At 40.0% G+C, this 21,512-nt stretch overlaps 1 protein-coding gene across 2 annotated transcripts in view; it reads left to right on the plus strand.

The window, feature by feature from the left end:
* The window catches only part of LOC122275728 (probable phosphoinositide phosphatase SAC9), a 35,989-nt gene that overhangs the window by 5,825 nt on the left and 8,652 nt on the right, over positions 1–21,512 (plus strand). For both annotated transcript variants that reach the window (XM_043084931.1, XM_043084938.1), the window contains 5 exons: positions 2,740–3,956; positions 5,518–5,625; positions 5,775–5,945; positions 19,766–20,008; positions 20,713–21,147. In XM_043084931.1, the coding sequence (XP_042940865.1) occupies positions 2,740–3,956; positions 5,518–5,625; positions 5,775–5,945; positions 19,766–20,008; positions 20,713–21,147 (2,174 nt within the window). The remainder of the gene's footprint in view (positions 1–2,739; positions 3,957–5,517; positions 5,626–5,774; positions 5,946–19,765; positions 20,009–20,712; positions 21,148–21,512) is intronic.

A 21,512-nucleotide genomic window follows, 5' to 3' on the forward strand; every position in this document is an offset into this window, starting at 1 on the left:
TTCCCCACTCTCTAATGGATCACCCATAATTAGGATGCTTCGGTTGCGGATCTCTTGAATATCTCTAATGGATCTCCACTATGGAAGGTGCGTTTTCTTAGAGTTGTGCCGGATTGGAAGATTGGTGCTATTTCTGATCTATTCAATTTGGCAACCAATAAGAGTGTGACGCGTGGCACTCTTATTAAAAATAATAAAATCAGAAAACTCAAAAGAAAAATATATTAAAATAAATGAGAAAACTAAAAACTTAAAAATGTAAAATATTAAATTTATAAAAAAGGGAAAACAATTTTTGGGGAGGCCCTCCCCGCGGGAAGGAGCATCCCTTCGACAGGGCCGCAACGGGGTGGTTTGGAAGCCACCCTGTGGTAGTCTGGTGGTGGCCAACTCCACAGTGGTTGATCTAGCCATAGGCAGCCAAATTGGCCACCTATTGTGGTTTTTGTAGTCATTGTGGGGTGGCTTATTGGCCATCCTGCAGGGGCCCTGTGAAGGGATCCTCTCCCTAGATTTTTTTTTTTTTTTGGAAAAAAAATTAATTATTTATGTTTTTAAAATTTATAATTATTTTATTTGTTTTTAATTTTTCAAGGATTTTTATTTTGATTTTTAAGATTTTATTATTTCTTAAGTAAGGATGCCACATGTCGCATTCTGATTGGTTGCCAGGTGGCAACCTTGTTGTTAGATGAATTGACGGGAGATGCACGGAAGGAAGGATCTAATTGCAAAAATTTGCATACCCAAGTACTAAATTATAAAAAATTCAAACCGAGGATGTGATTTGCAAACAGGCTTAAACCCATGGACTAATTTTATAATTAACCCTATCATAGTTCTTTTCCTTGGAAGTGCATTTGGAGAAGTAAATTGCCTTCCAAGGTTGCTTTCTTTGGTTGGATGGCTTCTCTTGGGAAAATCCTGACAATTGACAACCTTTTTTTTTATCGGTAAACAAAATTTTTATTGATAAATAGGGATAGGCAATAGCCCAAGTAAGGGTGGGCTTATTGTTGTGGATTGGTTCTATATGTGTAAAAAATGTGGTGAATTGGTGGATCATTCATTACTTCATTGCAAGGTGGCAAGGGTATTATGGGATGCAATTTTTAGAAGGTCTATACTGGCATGGGTGATGCCTAGGAGGGTTGTGGATCTTTTTGTTTGTTGGAGAGGTGTTCGGGGTGTTTCTCATACTGCTTCTGTATGGAATTTATTCCCTTATGCCTCATGTGGTGCATTTGGCTTGAAAGGAACAGCAGAAGCTTTGAAGATCAAGAGCGCTCTTTGGACGAATTGAGATGTTTCTTTTTCCACACTTTATTTCTGTGGGCTTCGGCTAACGTGTTCAATGGGAGTAGCGTTCATGATTTTCTTGCATCTTTTTCCAGTATTTAAAAATTGTAACTAGGTGTTCAATGTAGTAGACATGGGTTACGCCTAGTTACTTGATTCAATAAAACTTTATTCTTATTTATAAAAAATAAATTAGAAAACTAGAATTAGGAAAGCTGTTATAGGCAGCCATCTAGTGGTAAATGGGTTTTGAAAAAAATTGCCTTTAGTTATGCGATCGTTTTCCCAGCCTTTTTTTACAAGTAAAGATACCAAATTTTATTAAAGTGTGCTATGAGCGCAACCCAACTACGTAAGAAGTATACAAAGGAACACTTGTAGTTAAAGGAAAGAAAGAGAACAATAAGCCATTTTTCTAGTTCTCAACTTGTAAATAGGCTTTCACTTTCGTATACTTCCTGTGTACTTGGGCTTTGCCTATTTACTTGTTTTGGTAAAATCTTTCTAATAAAAAAAGCCATAAAATCTACAAAGGAAGAAAAAGAAGTATTGTTGTGGGTAGTTGTCCAATCATATAGAAATCTAAGCATGGAGGTTTTAACTCTAGAAGTGTTCTCTCATTGTCTTCAAAATTATGGATGTTATTCACATTATCCACAAAAAGAACCATCCTCTGGTCAATAATTTCACCACCATTTGTGGCACCACATAGTCAATCTTGAAAAGGTGGAGGATCGCATATTGCAAAACCCTAGCCAGTTCACAACAAAGCAACAATTGGTTGGTGGTTTCCCTGCACTTCTTTTTTTCTTTGTTGCTTTTTTTCCTGTTTACTTGTCTGGGTGCACTGGGCACTGCCAGGACATGTGTTGCATTTATCTATTGGTTAGCATAGGAGACTTGGAGTCAATAGGGAATGTATGGCATGGAAAACTGTTCCCTTTTGTTCTTTAGGGATTGCTTGGACCTAGAGTAGGTGCGGTCTTGATAGGTAAGAGGCACCTGCTTATGAAATTAAAGCAGGTGTCCTTGTTGAAGCTTAACTGCTTCACTTGATCTTTGATTTTTCAGCACCTCTTTTTTTTTTTTTTTTTTTTTGTGGTTGTTGTTTTTTCTTTTGCTTTTACAGATTCTCTTTCTTGTAGACGTTCATAAGTCTTTACAAAATTAGGTTTGTGTGAATTTCTTATGTAGTTGACTGATGTGTTTTATCTTTATGTAATAAAGCTTTGGTACTTGTACAACTATTTGTGATCATACAAGGCATTTTTACAATTCTGTACCACTTGGAGAAGTAACTATGAGCTTATATGTATATTTTATTCCCAAATATTTTCAGTTCTGCGTCTGCCATTACATTTTATTGCCTGCTCTTGTCTCAGCTGTTTGTTGTGTTCCCTATAATTTTCTTTGAACTCAAGAAGAATATGTACTTGATAGGAAATGAGGTTGAGTGTGAGCAACTTGTATGGGTTCCCAAAAGGGCTGGTCAGAGTGTTCCTTTTAACACATATATTTGGCGACGTGGCACAATTCCAATCTGGTGGGGAGCAGAATTAAAGATCACTGCAGCAGAAGCAGAAATATATGTTTCAGAGGTCGATCCTTATAAAGGAAGCTCACAGTATTATCAGAGGTTGAGTAAAAGGTATGACGCTCGAAGTTTAGATGTTGGCGTTGGGGGGAGTCAGAATAGAAAAGCTCTGGTTCCAATTGTATGCATCAACTTGCTTAGGAATGGAGAAGGAAAGTCAGAGTCTATTTTAGTTCAGCATTTTGAGAAATCTTTGAATTATATCAGATCAACTGGAAAACTTCCTTATACTCGAATTCATTTAATAAACTATGATTGGCATGCCAATATAAAGTTAATGGGTGAACAACTAACAATTGAAGGATTGTGGAAACTTCTAAAAGCACCCACTGTATCTATTGGCATTTCTGAAGGGGATTATTTGCCTTCACGGCAGCGGATCAAGGACTGCAGTGGTGAAATCATATATAATGATGACTACGAAGGTGCCTTCTGCATAAGATCACATCAAAATGGAGTGATACGTTTCAACTGTGCAGATTCTTTGGATAGAACCAACGCTGCTAGTTATTTTGGTTCCCTCCAAGTTTTTGTGGAGCAATGTAGGCGGCTGGGAATATCGCTTGATAGTGATCTGACATTAGGTTATCAGTCAATGAATAATTATGGTGGTTATACTGCTCCACTGCCTCCAGGTTGGGAGAAACGTTCTGATGCAGTGACAGGGAAAACGTATTATATCGATCACAATACTAAGACCACAACATGGATGCATCCCTGCCCAGATAAACCTTGGAAGAGATTTGATATGACATTTGAGGAGTTCAAGCGATCAACAATTCTTTCACCAGTATCGCAGTTGGCTGATATTTTTCTGCTTGCTGGTGATATTCATGCAACACTCTATACTGGTTCTAAAGCTATGCATAGCCAAATCCTTAGCATATTTAATGAGGAAGCTGGGAAGTTTAAACAGTTTTCTGCTGCCCAAAATATGAAAATTACTTTGCAGAGAAGATATAAAAATGCAGTTGTAGATAGTTCTCGTCAAAAGCAGTTGGAGATGTTTCTTGGGATGAGGCTTTTCAAGCATCTTCCATCACTTCCTGTTCAACCTCTAAATGTACGTTGTTCTAGGATTTTTCTGAATTAGCATTAATATTGTTTTATTCGCTTATATCTTTCTGCGGTCTCTATATGCTTGGTTAGTTTGTTTCATAATTGCCATAGTTTTGCTTGAATAGTTGCTACGTTATTCTTTATTTATTTCTACAGCTTTTCATCAACCTTCCTTTAATTATCGTCTCTCTTTCTCTCGTGATTTTATTGAATGGGTTGAAATTTATGATAAATACTTATCAAAATTTTTTTTAATGATAAACAGTCATCAAATGTTCTATTTCTAGTTTGATGGGTTATATAATTACTCATCCATTAACGTTTTATACGTTTTTTTTCTCTCTCTTATGACCTCAATAAAAATTTTATGCATTCTGAATTTATTATAGCATTATTTTGTTCTTGCAATCATTACATACTATTTTTTTGGGTTTTGAAGGCGCAATTTATGCTTACCAGCTAGGCATGAAAATTGATATTATTTTTTATGCATTGATAATGAAAAGTTGGTGGAAATTGGAAGGGAATTATAATGCTTAACTAGCCAGATTTGAATGGAGCTATGTGCAGATGATGACCTTTCTACTCTGTGTGTACGTGTGTTCAACTCTATAATGCACAACACATAACAAGCTTATGGTATGGATTCTTAATTGCTAACTTTGTCAAGGTTAGAGTGTCTGACTTTGAACAGCCTTATCAGGAGATAGATCGTAGATCTAAGTTGCTTGAAATATATAGTATTCTCCCCCCCCCCCCCCCTCTCTCTCTCTCTCTCTCTCGCAATCCATAGTGTTCTACATGGGTTGTCATGTGCTGGTCAATTGACAGAAGTAGTGCTAATTTGAACAATTTTAGAGAGCATGAGTATTTTTTTGTTTTCCAAAGAACGCCTGGTGTTTTCACCGTGCATGACCAACACATGTAGAAGAGAGAATGGGCCCTTAATTGCCAACCTGTCTCAAGGAGAGAGTAACCACAAACTGCCCCTTGTGAGAGATTTGCAGTAACCCCTAGACTGTCCTAGAGATGTGGAGTTTTCTTGTTTCCCTGCAGTTTTGGTGCTTTGGTTAGACTTTCATGGGTGGGTTTGTCCATACTGGGTTGCAGTTCAGTTATTCTCTACGAACAAAACTGAAGTGGGCAGCAATACTTGACCGATATAGCATAGGTGTAACAACTATCCACATCTGGAAAATTTAAAATGATAAGTGGACCAGAAAAGAGAAGTGCCTAAACTTGGAAGTGTGCTAAAAAAATACTTTTATATCACTAAGTTGTTCTTATGATATATTTTCTGCTAATTGTTAAAGTCCCTTGTTGCATATTAAATTCCTTGAAGTCCCTTTTTGGGAGTTATCACATGAAGATGTTTGGTGGTTGTGATTTTTTCCCAAAGATCCCATGTACCTGGGCTTGCCTAGTTCTCATCAATAAAATTCTTATTTACTGATCAATTTTTTTTCCCAAGGACAGATAATCTTTTATAGAACATTTTTTTTTTTTTTTTTATCATAATCTGGCTGTTTTATAAATTTAAAATTGTATTATGTGATATGTTGCAGGTACTCTCACGACCATCTGGTTTCTTTCTTAAGCCAGTTGCCAACATGCCTTCGAGTTCTGATAGTGGAGCCAATCTTCTGAGTTACAAAAGAAAGGACCTAGTCTGGGTAGGCAACCTACACATCTTTTTGTCACAAAGGAACAATTTTTTGCAACTCAAGGATGATATTGGACGCATATATTTCTATATGATTTCAATTAATGATTATTCATCAGTGTCACTTTCTTATGGAAATATATGCATTGCATTTCTCAGGTTTGCCCCCAGGATGCAGATGTGATTGAACTTTTTATCTATCTTGGGGAGCCTTGCCATGTTTGTCAGCTTCTTCTCACAATATCTCATGGTGCTGATGATTCAACTTATCCGTCGACAGTTGATGTTAGGACAGGACGCTATCTAGATGGGCTCAAACTGGTCGTGGAGGTCTGTATATGTCTTCCATATATCTTGCTCTTTAAGCTTCACATCTTTGCATACCCCTTGCTGTCTATTTCTGTATGAGATAAGAGTAGATAATATTATTTACATGGATAAGAAGAGGATATGGTATTTGTTCCACTTTTAGTTTCTCTTTCAAAGATGCTTGGTAGCTGACAGCTAGGGAATACTTTCTCTCTAGTACAAAATTCCAGTGCCTGCATGCATGCACGCAACCTACATTCCGGTGCCCCGTGCCGGAGTTGACTCCCTCTTCTTCTTTGTTTCTCATCCTTTTCATCATCTTTCTTTCTTTCTTTCCCTCTTTTCTCTCAATTCCCTACCCATTTTTTATGGAAGAATCTAGACGTTTTACGGTGGAATCGAAAATTTTCATTTTCTCGAAGGTGGGTGTCAACATATTTCGCATCACTGAGAGAAATAGACGTATGGCTTTGTTCCTACTTCTCAATGGGGCGGCGGTTGCATGGGTGGTAAAAATGGTGGGGGAAGCCATTGAGTCTAGGTCGCGCGAAGGTTTCTTCAAAAAGCAGAGAGTGGGTAATTACATTGCACCTTCTTAGAAACTATAGGGGCTATTATCTTCAATTGGAGGAGTTTAACAATGGCAGGAGAAGAGGCTCTTTGATTATTCATGAAGGCGTTAAGGGTAGTGGCTGGGAGGGGTTTGCATATAACCTCAAAAAGGTTGTTGAACACACAATGGTGCACCTAGGGGGGCTTTGCGTCGGGATGGGAAGTCTGGCCTTGAGTTGAAATCAAGGACTTCGGCCTCATACACCTTGGTCTTGGTTGGTTTAGCGATAGAGAGCAGCTTTGCCATGGCGTTGAAGGCCAGTGAAATTGGGAAGCTCGGTCCTTGCCCAACGGACATGGGGGGGTTTTTTGACAGAGGTAAAAAGGTGGGGGAAGTAGAGGGTGTGCTTTGGGCTGTCAAAGCACAACTTTCTGGTGTACTAGAAGAAGTTTCCTTTTTGATGCAAAAGGTTGATCTAGGATTGAGTGCGGTGATGGGACTGGGCAGGGAGTTTACGGCTCCTTCAGCTACAACTTTGCATGTTTCTGAAGATGGCATTCCTATTGTGGGAAGACAGGGGTTTTTAAGGGTAGAGACTAGTGGGAGTAATGGGTTGGATGTGGAGATTGGGCCCATGGGTGGGTAGATATTGGTTCTTGGAAGGACAAGCAGTGGGCCGAGCTTGGGTCCATAGTCTCAGTCATAGCCATTGAGCTCCAACTTGCAAAGGGTTGGGCCTGGGTGCCCTCAGCCTCAGTCCTAGTCATGGGCTTTGAGCCCACGGTCTGTTAGCCCTATTCGTGTGGATGGGCAGGCCAAAAACGACGCTGAACCTCTTACCTCCGGCCCGAAGAAGGTTTCCCTACCAGTGGTTTCTCTGGCCACCACATCGCTGTCACAGACCCCTTCGACAGTTGATGAGGTTCCTTTGGATTTGTGTGGGGATTATCCAAAGGCCTCACTTGAGCCGTTTCATCCCGAGAAGGCCTCGGGAATGGCTGCGATGGATGTTGCCAACTGTTCCCAAGCCACCAACTCCTCGCTGCCGACATAGAAAGGGCCAATGGTCACCAGCGACCATTCAGCTCCTATTTTGGAGCTACTCCCTGCTGTCGATGACAGGTCTAGCAATGTGGGAGTGCTATCTTCACTTGGGACAGCCGTGGGGGAAGCTCCCGATGCTTCTCACTTTCTGTCGGGTTTCTCTGAGCCACTTTCCAGGGTCCTGTGCACTGAAATGGAAGAGGTTGACGACTCTTCTCTGGATGGGGGGGTTATCAGAGGAAGGGACATCTTACGGGTCAGATTTACAGTTAGTGTGCAAGGAGCTAGGGGCAGACACTCACTTAACTGATCTATTTGAACCCGGGGATGTGCCTAGCCCTCTTTGTTTATTGCCACCAACAGCTTCTTGGGCTGATCCGCAATCAGATTGGGTCTTTCAGAAGGTTAACGATATGTGTCATTGCATAAGGATGTCCTGTGAGGGTTTTGAGGACCAGCTGCAAGTTATTCTCATCGCAATAAAAGCAGGCTAGCCTTTACTTGCTAGATCTGCGGCAAAGAAGGATAGGGAGCTTAAGAGACTTGCATGCTCCATAAACTATGATGCACGGGAGGGTAGCACGAACAGGGGGCGACACAAGGATAGGGTGAATCTTGGCGATCCATGAAGCCCAAGATTCTTTCATGGAATGTTTGTGGCTTGAATAACCCGAACAAGCGCCTTAAAGTGAAGAATTTATTATGGGATTGGAAAGCATATGTCATTTGCTTGTAGGAGACGAAACTAAAGTTTATTGATTGACACATCATTAGAAGTTTGTGGAGTTGCTCTTATGCAGGATGGACCACCCTCGCTTCAAAGGGTGCTTCAGGGGGTATTATGGTGATGTGGGACAAGAGAGCAGTAAATTTTGTGGAGGAATGCGTCGGGGACTTTTCGGTAGCATGTTCTTTCTCGAATGTGGATTATGATTTTGTTTGGGGGTTTGCAAGTGTTTACAGGCCAAATGATGATAGTAGTAGAAAACTTCTTTTGGATGAGATAGCTGGCCTATGTAGTTGGTGGGGATATTCTGTGGTGTATCGGGGGTGATTTTAATATCACTCGATTTTTGAGCGAGCGGTCGGGGGCTTCTAACATGGGTTCAGCTATGGCTGATTTCTCATCCATTCTCTGAGTTAGACTTGGTGGATCTTCCTTTGGCAGGGGGAGACTTCACTTGGGCTTGGTTGAGGTTGGATCGGTTCGTTGTTTCTCCTTCTTGGGAGACCCGCTTCCCCACTTTGTGCCAAAAACGGCCCCCTCGGCTTTGTTTGGATCATTTTTCCCTTTTGCTAGATTGTGGGGGTCAGGAGGGATGGAGATATTTTAAGTTCGAGAACATGTGGTTGAAGGTGAATGGGTTCGTTGAAAAAGTCAGCTCATGGTGGGCCTCTTATTAGCTCACGGGTACTTCTAGTTTTGTTTTAGTGGGGAAGTTTAAAGCTTTGAAGAAAGATCTAAGAAAATGGAATTTGGAAGTCTTTGCGAACATCAATGACCAGTGGGACAAACTATTTACGGAGTTGCAACAACTTGATGAGAGAGAGGCGGAAATGGCATTATCGGTTGAGGATAGGGCAAGAAGAATGACTGTGGTCGCTGAGTTGGAAAAAATCATCCTTATGGAGGAGATCTCTTGGAGGCAAAAATCACGAGCTCTTTGGTTGAAGGAAGGGGATAAGAGCACAAAGTTTTTTCATAGGGTTGCAAACTCTCATAGAAGGAACAACGCCATAGACGTCCTTCATGAGGTGGGTAGGATTATATTGGGTAGAGATGCCATTAAGGATCATATTGTCCATTTCTATGATAAACTTTTGACAGAGTAGTATTTTTGGAGGCCCAAGGTGGAAGATCTAGTTTTTGATTCCATTGATCACACAAGTGCGGCTTGGTTGGAGAGGCCTTTGAAGAATGTGAGGTGCTTGGAGTGCTAATAGGTATGAACAAAGATAAAGCCCCAGAACCTGATGGCTTTTCAATGGCTTTTTTACACTATTGTTTGGACATTGTTAAGGAGGACCTAATGAAGGTTTTTTTTTTTTTTTTTTTATGAATTTCACTCTTTTATGAAATTCGAGAACAACCTTAATGTTTCATTCATGGCTCTTCTTCCCAAGAGGGCGAGATCGGTGGAAGTGAATGATTTCCGGCCCATAAGTTGATAAGTGGGGATTATTTATCAAAAAAAAAGTTGATAAGTGGGGTTTATAAGATCATTTCTAAAGTTTTAGCGAAGTGGTTGAGCGAAGTCATGGGGAAGATCATCTTGAAGTCTCAAAATGTTTTTGTGAAAGGAAGGCAAATACTAGACTCGGTCCTCATTGCCAATGAATGTCTAGAGAGCAGAGTCAAAGCCAACATTCCAGGTATCTTGTGCAAATTAGATATGAAAAAGGCATTTGATCATGTGAACTGGGACTTCTTGTTGTATATCCTTGGTAGGGACGGTTTTGGGGAAAAATGGTGTTAGTGGATCAAGCATTGTATTACAATTGTTAGATTCTCTGTTTTGGTCAATGGCACTATTGAAGGTTTTTTCAATAGCTCTTGGGGATTGAGACAAGGGGATCCACTATCCCCACTCTTATTTATTCTAGTCATGGATGTGTTGAGCAGAATGACGGAAGGGGCGGTGGATAGGGATTTTATCTTGGGTTTGTCGGTGGGCGGTTCTTCACATGGAAGTTTGTCAGTCTCCCATCTTCTTTTTGCTGATGGCACGCTGATTTTTTGTGACCCTGACCTGGGTCAAATTTGCTTCCTAAGAGCACTTCTACTTTGTTTTGAAGCTGTCTCTGGCCTTAAGGTGAATTTATCAAAGTCAGAAGTAGTCCCCGTTGGCTTGGTCAATAACTTAAGTAAGGTGGCTGCCATCTTATGATGTAAGGTTTCATCCTTGCCTATGAAGTATCTTGGACTCCCCTCAGGGGCACCTCATAAATCTAAAGTAATGTGGGAATGGATTGTTGAGAAAATAGAAGGCACATTGGCGGGTTGGAAGAGAATTTACTTGTCTAAAGGAGGGAGAATCACACTTATTAAGAGTCTGTTATCTAATCTCCCAAGGTACTTCATTTCCTTATTTCCTTCGCCTGCAAGGGTGGCGAATAGACTGGAGAAGATTTTCTGTGATTTCCTATGGGGAGGGTTAGAGGATGCAAAGAAATTCCATTTGGTTAAATGGGATAAAGTATGCACCCCTTTGTCCTACGGTGGGTTGAGCTTGAGAGAATTGAGAACGTTCAATACAGCACTTTTTGGAAAATGATTATGGTGTTATCATCATGAGGGAGATGCTCTTTGGGGGAATATTTTAGATGTCAAATATGGGAGGACATGGGGAGGTTGGTGCTCTAAGGAAGTAAGGGGGGCTTGTGGCGATGGAGTTTGGAAACTTATCCGGAATGGTTGGGATGATTTTCTCGGTAACTGCAAGTGTGTGGTGGGAAGGGGCACGCGAATAAGATTTTGGCATGATATTTGGTGTGGAGATGTCGCTTTGAAAAACGCTTTCCCCTCTCTTTTAGGACTGCATTTGATCAAGGCTCCTCGGTGGCTGAGAATATGTGCAGTACTGCTGATTTTATTCATTGGTCTATGAGGTTCACTAGAGCTGTTTAGGATTGGGAGGTGGGAGACATCACTGTTTTCTATAGCATGTTATACGCGCTGAAGAAAGGGCATGAAGGGAGGACAGGTTAGTCTGGACACGCACAGGGAACAAGAAATTTTCAGTTCATTCATACTACAGAGCGTTGACGACTCCCTCCTTTAATGCATTTCCTTGGAAGAGCATTTGGAGGAGCAATGCCCTCTCAAGGTCGCTTTCTTCGGGTGGTTGGCTTCTCATGGTAAAATACTGACTATAGACAAGCTAAAAAAGCATGGACTATACATAACGGATTGGTTCTTCCTGTGCAAACACAACATTGAATCAGTGGATCACCTTCTCCTTCATTGTGAAGTTGTTAAGGTATTGTGGGATGAAATTTTCTCGAGACTTGGTATCACATGGGTTATGCCTAAGAGGGTGATAGATTTGTTGTCCTGTTGGCAAGGGATTAGGGGCAATCGGCAAATCGCTACTGTATGGAAGATGGTACTGTTATGTTTAATGTGGTGCATATAGAACTAAAGAAACGGCCGCTGTTTTGAGAATAGGGAACGCTCTCCGGATGGTTTTAGGGACTTTTTCTTTAACACATTGTTGTTGTGGGCCTCTTCTATTGTATTGAATAAAACGAGTTTTAATGACTTTTACGCTATTTTCCGTAGCACGTAGTTTTGTAACTAGGCTCTTTCTTGTATACTTCTTGCGTACTCAGGCTTTGCCTATTTACGTGGATCAATAAAACCTCTTTTGCCCATAAAAAAAAAGTTTCTCTTCCAAGTAAAAACATGCTTTGTTTTTAGGTGCTCCATCATAGAAGAAGTCTCCTATTGCCTAAATTACTCAGGGGGCAAGAAAGCAATCATAGGGAGTTGGGATTTGTCTACTTATTTGGTAAGTAATCATAATTGGGTAGTGCTGTTATGGATTTTTTTAAATAATATTATTAAATTATCAAAAAAGAAAAAAATAGACACTGGACATCGAACACAAGTGCTGCATAGTACCTTCTAAAGGTTTTTTTGGTAAGTAAGATAAATACAATAGGTAACATATGGTTTTCTCAATACAGAAGATAAGTTTTACTTATGAAAAAAGATAAGTAAGATAAGTTTTTAACGATAAAAGAAAGAAGATGTATGGGCATCTTCGAAGTACATAGGAAGTACACTCTTATAAATAAATAGAAAAGTACATAGGGAATACATGTCATATACACCTAATTAGAGAAAGAAATGGTCTCGACATTGGTGGATAGGGTGTTATTAATCCTATAGTGAGTACACATTCACCTAATAAGAAAAGTATACACTGGGGGACTTTTATCGATACACTTTACATGTGGATTGTTCCTTTAGACTTTAATGAGATTATGCTTCTTGTGTACTTGGGTTGCACCTTTTGCACTTTGCAATAAATTTTTGCTTATATAAGAATTATAATCCTTTAGGGAAGATTACTAAATTATACTTATTATTATTTTTATTAAATAAACAATGGTATTAATAAGAATAGGCATAGCCTAAGTACACAAGATGGTATACAAGAGGTAACACCTATTTAGGAAGAAGAAATGGGAACAAGAAATTCAAGAAAATCAAGGCCACTAACATCTACAGAGGAGAAAGAGCTCACAGAGGGTATCACAGGTGGAGAGTTGTGGCCAATAGAAATAGAGTGCTGACAAAAAGTAATCTAGGTTCTTCTAATGAGCACTCCCTGTCTTCGAATGTCCAGCCATTTCGCTCCTTCCATAGGCACCATAGGATATGGAGAGGAACCATTTTCGACATGGCTGTGATTTGTGGAATACTTCTTAAATTTGTCCAACTGTATAATCCAAGCTAGCTCTAACATGTTGAACACTTCATCCCATAACAATCTAGCAACCTCATAGTGCAATAGAAGATGATTCACAGTCTCACCACTTTTCTTGCACATACAACACCAATCCACTATGATCACCCTGTGATTTTGTAAGTTATCTATTGTCAAAATCTTAGTCAGTGATGCTGTCCAAGCAAAAAATGTCGTTTTGGGAGACGCCTTATTTCATCAAATCCTTCTTCATGGAAATTGATTGTTCTGAGGTTGTGTGAGAAACTTACCGAAAGAACGAACTAAGAATGTACCTTTACCTGCAGGTACCCACCACAACATGTTAGTGCCTTGAGTTCTTGGTTTCATGGAGTGTAGAAGACTAAAGAAATCCTCAAAGCTGCCAACTTCTCAATCTTGGGCCGCCCTAGTGAAATTCACATTCTATTGGACTAGGTCACCATATGTCTCCATATAATCTGCCATTGAAGCTTCTTTCTCACATGCAATCTTGAAAATTTAAAGTAACGAGTCCTTAAGGGCATTATCTCTGCACCATAGGTAGTTCCATAATTTTATTCTAGAACCATTTCCCAACACCAGTCTAGTGTGACGAGCAAAATCCCCCCCACCCTCATCTAATTTGCCTCCATATACCCCACGTACCTCCCTAGTACTCCACCCCCCCAACCTTTGTATATGAAGTTCATCACTGATTTCCATAAGGTTTCTGTTTCCGTATTATATTGTCACAACCATTTCCTAAGTAAGGCTTGATTGAAGATCCTCATATTTTTGATTCCCAACCCACCAAAAGAGATTGAGGAGCATACCTTATCCCACTTGACTAGATGAAATTTGAAGTCATACTCTAAACCACTCCAAGAGAAATCACGATGAAGCTTCTTGATACGGGTCACACACTTGCTGGAATTGTGAATACATAAAAAATTCGTTGGTAAATTAGACAGAGTGCTTTTGATTAAAGATGGTCCTACTACCTTTTAATTGCTGGATGTTGCGAACATTATCCACTGGCACCAATTCTGATTTGTTGAAATTCACATTCAAACCTGATGCCACTTCAAAACATAGTAGAAGTAGAAGTGCTCTCAGTGCTCGAATTTGATTTTGTTTTGCCTCACAAAATATTAGTGTATCATCTACAAGCAACAAGTGAAAAATGTTAATAGAACCCCCATTGGGGTCATCAAACGAGAATCTAGCCATAAGGCCACTATTAACCAAGGTTAAGATCATTATGCCAAGCGCTTCCATAACAATAACAAAAAGGAGTGGGAGCAAAGAATCCCCTTGTCTTAGATCTCGAAAGCTATTAAAGAAACCAATTGGACTGTCATTCACCAAAGTTGAAAACTTCACCATTGAAATGCACCATCAGATCCACGAGCGCCATCTCTTGCCAAATCCACACCTTCCAAGCAAGTAAAGTAGAAACTTCCAATTGACATGATCATAGGCCTTCTCCATATCCAACTTGCATAGGATCTGGGCATTCGTTGGCGATGAGAACTAAGTTTAGAATTTGCCTACCCCTTACAAATGTTGTAATGCATTTTGGGATTTTGTAATGATCCTCCCCTAGGAGATTTGCAAGCACCTTGGAGATGATCTTATACACCCCATTCACAAGACTAATGGGCTGATAATCCTTCCCCTCTGATGCCCCAATCATCTTTGGAATAAGTGCGGTAATTATAAAAGAGAAATTAAGGTTTTTCTCAAATTGCCCAACCGAAAATAATTCCTGGAACATCTTCATTAAATCTTCCTTCACCACATCCCAACATGATTGAAAGAATCCCATAGAAAAATCTTCCAGACCAAGTGCTTTGTCTTTGACCATTCTCTTTACCACATCATGAACCTTTGTCTCCTCAAGGGGTCTCTCCAACCAAGAAACATTTTGCAGGTCAATGGACTAAAAGGCTAGTCCATTGAGAGCTTTGGTCGCCACCCCACTTGTTCGGTAAACAAGTGTTCAAAAAATTCAGCAGCATGCTCTCGAATCATAGGAGCCTTCGTACAATCCGCACCATCTATATTCAGCATCTCAATAGTATTAGTTCTCCTATGAGAGTTGACCACTCTATGAAAGCACTTTGTACTTTGGTCTCTTTCTTTCAACTACAATGCTCTTGATTTTGACGTCAAGAGATCTCTTATAATAAAATAACTCTCTCTAATTCTAAAGCTAACTTAGACTTATGAGATAATTCTTTCGAGGAAAGAACCCACCCCTCTTGTATCATCTCTATCTCCTCTAACTCCTCCGTCATGGACTTCTTACGCTCACCTATATCACCAAAGGATTGAACATTCCACAACTTGAAATTTTTTTTTAAAGCTTTTGAGTTTACCTGCAAAAATGAAGCTAGGGGTGCCATGAATCTGATATGAAGATCACCATTGCCTGGCCCTTTTTCACAAAACCTTCAGTTTTTAGCCACATATTTTCGAATTTAAAATACTGACGCCCTCTTTGAATACCACCACAATCCAACAAGAGAGGAAAATGATCCGAACAAAGGTGAGGGCAGCCTCTTTTGACAAAGGTCCGGATAATGAATTTCCCACTCAATGAGGCTAAAAATTTGTCCAATCTAGACCACATGATTATTGGAGCACGTTTATGCTTCTTCCATGAGAGGGATATCCACCAACTCCAAGTTGAAGATACACTCCGAGAATTCTATCGTTGCTGGCTGCAGCCTACTTTCTCCTGAACATTCACTTGAGAACTTTTATTTATAAAAAAAAAAAAAAAACATTCACTTGAGAACTTTATAACATTAAAGTCACCACCTATGTATCATGGTAAATCCCACCAGCTATGTACTTTAGCAATTTCTTCCCATAAAGGTCTTCTATTGCTGTCCAAATTTGGCTCATAAATACCAGCAAAAGCCCACAAAAAATTGTCTTCCACACTCTTAAAGGAACATGCCACTATATACTCCCTAATGAATTCCTCCATTTTCTCTACAACCCTTCCATCCCACATCAATAAGACACCTCCTAAGGCCCCATCGGAAGCAAGATAAGCCCAATCTACATATGTACATCTCCATAAACTTCGAATGATTCTCCTTGGAATAAATTTCAGCTTAGTTTTCTATAAGCACACAATGTTTGCCTTTCACTCACGAAACAAATTTTTTATCCGAAGGTACTTATTGGCCTCGTTAAGCCCTCAGACATTCCAAGAAATGATTTTAGGCTTCATAAAGATGGTGCTAGCCCTCTCCCTTTGGATCTTTCTTTGTTTGAGCTGCCTCATAGTTTAGAGACCACGTTAAACTCTTTAGCTCCCTCCATTTTTCAGAATCTGATTTCTTTAACTAAACATATCCAACTTCAATGGCTGTAAGCAAAGCCATGAATTGTTCCTCAAAACCCTCACATTCAATTCCCATACAATGCTGGACTTGCTTTACCTTATGTAAAACCCAATCAGAGACACTAGACTGACTTGGCAGCAGACAATTTAGGGGTGTGGGCTCCCCAACCATGTCGATCTCGTCCCTGGGTGTCCATTGTGGCTTCATCGGCACCCTCATCTCTTCCTCAGCACAGGTAGGCCTACCATCCCACTCAGAGGAGTCAAGTGTAGGGACTAACATCCGTGATGGCCCCAGATCTTGTCCCTTGTCACTCCTAGCCTCTAAAAATAACACATGGGCTACATCCCAAGGCTGAAAACCATTCGCCAAAGAAAGTGCCACCTGAAGCTCAAGAGAGTGCTCTCCCTTGCTATCTGTTGGCCTTGTTTGTCCTTGTTGGGTTTGAGATGCGACACTCAGTTGTGTGCAACGGGAAACCTTTTTGGTTCTGCCAGGGTTAACTACTGTTGTCGTCTTCACTAGCTAGGTCACCGTTGAAGGTTTCTTGGCTGGGAACAAGGCTATCAGGATCTCTTCTGGCAAGATTGGCCGTCTCTCGCTGGTGGAAGGCCTAGTCTCCCCCCCCTCCTCCCCTTCCTCTTCTGATTCTCCACATGAGCTGGGCTCCTACCTTTATTTTGCCCCATGGGCTGAGGCCTAGAGGAGCCGCCCATGTCCATTCCACTTACTTTCGGTCGCCCATCCACATGATTAAGTCCCACAAGAGTTGCTTTGGCTGAATAGTTTATGTACCGTGAATGACACTTTAATCGGTCGCTTCATCGGACATGATAATTTTTCATCATTTGGCTCTATCCCCAATATCGTCACTATTTTCAATAAAAGGTTAAAACAATTAGCAAAGAATATATTGGAATAAAAGAAATAAATCAATATGTTCCATGGGTTAGAACCCAGATGACCAGCCCATGTCCTTCCCGCTTGCTTTTGGCCTATCAATCTTATCAAGCCTGATACTCTTATGGACCGTGTAGCCTAGGCCCACATCATCTTCTTCCTCAATGCACCGTATCATGTGTTGACTTTCTCCTGCAATGCCGCCAATTGTGATTTCATTTCTTTCAGAGTATTGTGCATACCAACTCCTACCAGACCGACAAAGGACCTGCCACTCCCACCCTTCCACTGTGCATGTGTTGTACCAGTGGTTTGAGGAACCATTTTGATCTCTTGGCCATTATTATGTCTCGCGGTGGCTCTACACTGAGCTGTCCCACCTGTCTATAGTTCCACCCCTATACTGCTCTCTAGACTGCACTGGCGACATCGTCTGCACCAGTGCCTCCTTGTACGACTGATTTTGCATTCGAATCCCCACCATCGACAGCCTCTACAATACCCCACCTCTATTGCGGTTCACGACTTCCTCCTTCGATATGGCCTCCCTCAGTGCAACTGCCATCCTCCTCCATCCCTTCCCTCCATTTCTTTCAGTATGAAGATAAAGTTTCGTCTTCCACCCTCACCATATTCCACTAGCGCCATAAATTGACTGCAGGCATTTGAGCATCTCTACGCTATGAAACTTCTAGCACCCTCCATTGATGTAGCGTAGAAGTCCTTCATCCCACCCCTTAGGCAATCCTCCAGTGTTTTGACAAACCAATGCACCTATACCATCCCAAGTCTCAACTCTCATCTCCTTCACTACCTTCTAGCTCCTCTCTGTTATGAGCAAGGAGCCTCCATCATTCATCAAAACAAAAACTTTCGATTCTATAACTAATTGTTTTGGGAACCCCATGATCACTTTAACTCACCTATAACTCTTTGCTCAGCCGTAAAACTCACAGTTAAACCCCATAGACCTCATCGGACTTTTGGTTGTACGTAGCCCTTATTTTTTTTAATATATACCAGCATCATCAAATTACATGGGGAGTGTATGTGACTTTTAGACGTCATTTTGCAAATGGTAACAAGGAGTATACTAGTAAAGCACCCGCTTAAAGAGGTGAACGAAAACAGAAAGACAGTATAAATAAGAAGTAAACTAGAGCTCTTATGAACTGACTTCTAGGCATAGGGTCTAAAGCAGTGTGGACCTAAGGCCATATGTCGTCTTCTCAACCCAAGGGAAAGAGATTATCAACATGCAGGTTAATAAACCCTAACGGCAAGATGCGAGCATATAAACTTAAAGTGTCCATAAGCTTGAAGCATATAGGAGCAGTGAACCCTTGTTAGTTGTAAAGCTCCAAAAAAAAGAGATTAATCTGCAGTGTGGATTTGACTCGACTGAGGAAAGATCTACTCTGAAAGAAATAACCGAAGTTTTCAAGACATTTCAAGGACGACCCAAGACCTTAATACTTCTTCTGCAATGTACTCTATCAATGGATGGCTGCCAACCTAATGTATCTCTAGCTTTATTTTCCAAGATTTTCTTGCTCTCTTCTCTCTTTCCCACTGGATAAATTTGTTGTACACCCTTCATGTACTTTGATTATGCGTCCTCTCTCCTTTTGATCATGAATAAAGCTTATCTTGTAAGAAAAATAAAACTTGCATGTTTGGGGAAATTTGATGATGGACTATTTTAAGGAAGCGCGGTCTTATTGTTTTGGGTTGGTGTTTCATGTGTAAGAAGCATGGGGAAACTGTGGATCATTTACTTTTGCATTGTAAGGTGGCAAGGGCATTGTGTGATGGAACTTTTTGTAGAATTGGTTTGGCTTGGGTGATGCCTTGAGAGTGGTTGATCTTCTCGCGTGTTGGAATGGGCTTCATGGTTGCTCTCAAGTGGATGTGGTGTGGAATATGGTTCCTTTGTGTCTTATGTGGTATATTTGGATGAAAGGAATGAGTGGTGTTTCAATGATAAGGAGGAACTCTGGAGTTTTTTTTGTGTGTTTTTTATTGCTTTGGTTTTCTGCTTTAGTGGTTAATGGTGCTTCTGCTCATGATTTTCTGTTGTCGTTTTCTGCTTCTTAGAATGTATTTAGGTGTTTTCTTTTGTATACTTCATGTGTACATGGGCTTTGCCTAGTTTATTTGTATTAATAAAATTGTCTTTCTTAGTTGTAAAAAAATAGATACGTGTTTGTAAATTTAAAAGTATAGTTTCAAGTAGCAAGGAAGATAATGGGAAAAGGAGTACATATTTTTTTTCTTTTTGGGTGTAGGTCCCCCTTAGAGGAAAAAATACAATAATTGGAAATGGTTTTTTAGATATATCTAGCTTGACGATAAACTTGGGCACACCTGACATTTCCAATGCACATTTACTTTAACCTTTATTTATGTATCTGTTGTAGATACTGATGCCGGATTTAACTAATCTACTCTTATTCCCCTATGGATTTGTTTTCCTGATATTCAATCTCGAGTCACTTTGTTATTAATGTTTATAATTTCTAATCCTGCATTGGACTTTGTTGACAGGGTGCTTCCATACCTCAGTGTGTAAGTGGGACAAACCTCATTATACCCTTACCTGGGCCAATTACTGCAGAAGATATGGCTGTTACTGGTGCAGGTGCTCGCCTTCATGCACAAGATAAACCAACCATTTCATTATTGTATGATTTTGAAGAACTGGAGGGGGAACTGGACTTCCTTACTCGTGTTGTTGCACTGACATTTTATCCTGCTGATCCTGGAAGCAGCCCTATGACTCTCGGTGAGGTAGAGAGAAATTTTAATATATATTTTAGTTGATGATTTACTTATAAAAAAAAAAAATAGTTGATGTGTCATAATCTTAGCCTAGATTTTTCTTGTTTTGGTTCTTACAGAAGTATAATATAGGTTGAATGTGATTTTTATTAAAGTGGCATCGGTGCTATTTAAATTCAGATTTTAGGAACAAAGGGGTGGGGTTGACATAAATGGAATTTTTCGACGTTTTAACGTGCATATCTATTGTTAGTTGGATATGAGCACATGTAAGAACATGCTGTTAAGGGTCCTTTGGGTGGGTTTATTAGAACTATATTGAAGCTGTAGATTGGTCTTGAGCTAGGAAGACAAAAATGTTTTCTGTGGTGCACCGTTATTGTCAAAATAATATCTATGGAAGATAATTATTCTTGTAAATTAGTCCACACTAATTTGATTTTTGCTCATTACTAATCCAAAAGAACAATGATAAACACACATTACACAACTATGCTTTAAAATGAAGGGTATTTTTGTAAAATACCTTATAAAAGTAACATCATTTTACCAAAATACCCTGCTGCAGTCTGGTGTCAGCCTCCCCCCCCCCCCCCCCAAAAACAAAAAAAAATCCAGATGAAAAGTTTTTTATTCGTGTTTAATATTTCTTTCCTGGGTGGAGTTCTCTGTAGTTGTTGGTTGTTAATATTTTCTAGTAAATTTAATTACAGATAGAGATCCTTGGTGTTTCTCTTCCTTGGAGGGGCATATTTACAAATGATGGTCCTGGTGAAAGATTAAATGAGCTTGCCAAAAGAAGTCATAAGGAAACCAATCCCTCTTTGTCTAGCATAGACTCCAATCCATTTTTGGGCACTTCATCTAGTGAAGATGTGCCACCATCAGTGCAACAAATCACTTCTACCAACCTTTGGGTTGACCTTTTGACTGGAGAGGAAACATCTTCTGAACCCTTCTCTCAACCAGTGAGGGAAAAAGTTGTAAACGAGGGAAGTGACTTGCTTGATTTCTTGGACCAAGCTGCTATTGAATTTTCTGGTGCTCAAAATGATCAAAGACATTCTTCATCACAAGATATGCAAACTTCAGACAGTATCTCCCAGCAGTACATAACTTGTCTGACATCCCTTGCGGGGCCAAGAATGGTATGTTATTATCGGTTGCATATTGCTTTGAGCCATTATATTATTCCTTGTTTAATAGCTATTATCAAGTGAATATCAAAGTGTTCAACATCTTCGCTTGAAAAATATTTTTGTTGTCAGTTTTTCTTATTGGCCAGTTTGATGCTTTCACATCATGACTCATTCTGCTCATTAGTGCATCTGCTTCAATTTTTCTTTCACAATTGATTGCTTGTGTTTCTCATCCTAATGGATTTGGTAATTCCATCAAGTTTCTTGGATAGTTTAGTTTTACAAGTTCATTGTAAGTTGACTTGTCCTATATTCCTTCACAGAGATTGATGACTATGTGTAGATAAGCCAAACTCAACTAAACTATGCCCGAA

This window comes from Carya illinoinensis, chromosome 1 (assembly GCF_018687715.1).
Source record: "Carya illinoinensis cultivar Pawnee chromosome 1, C.illinoinensisPawnee_v1, whole genome shotgun sequence".
In the NCBI taxonomy this organism is placed as follows: Eukaryota; Viridiplantae; Streptophyta; class Magnoliopsida; order Fagales; family Juglandaceae; genus Carya; species Carya illinoinensis.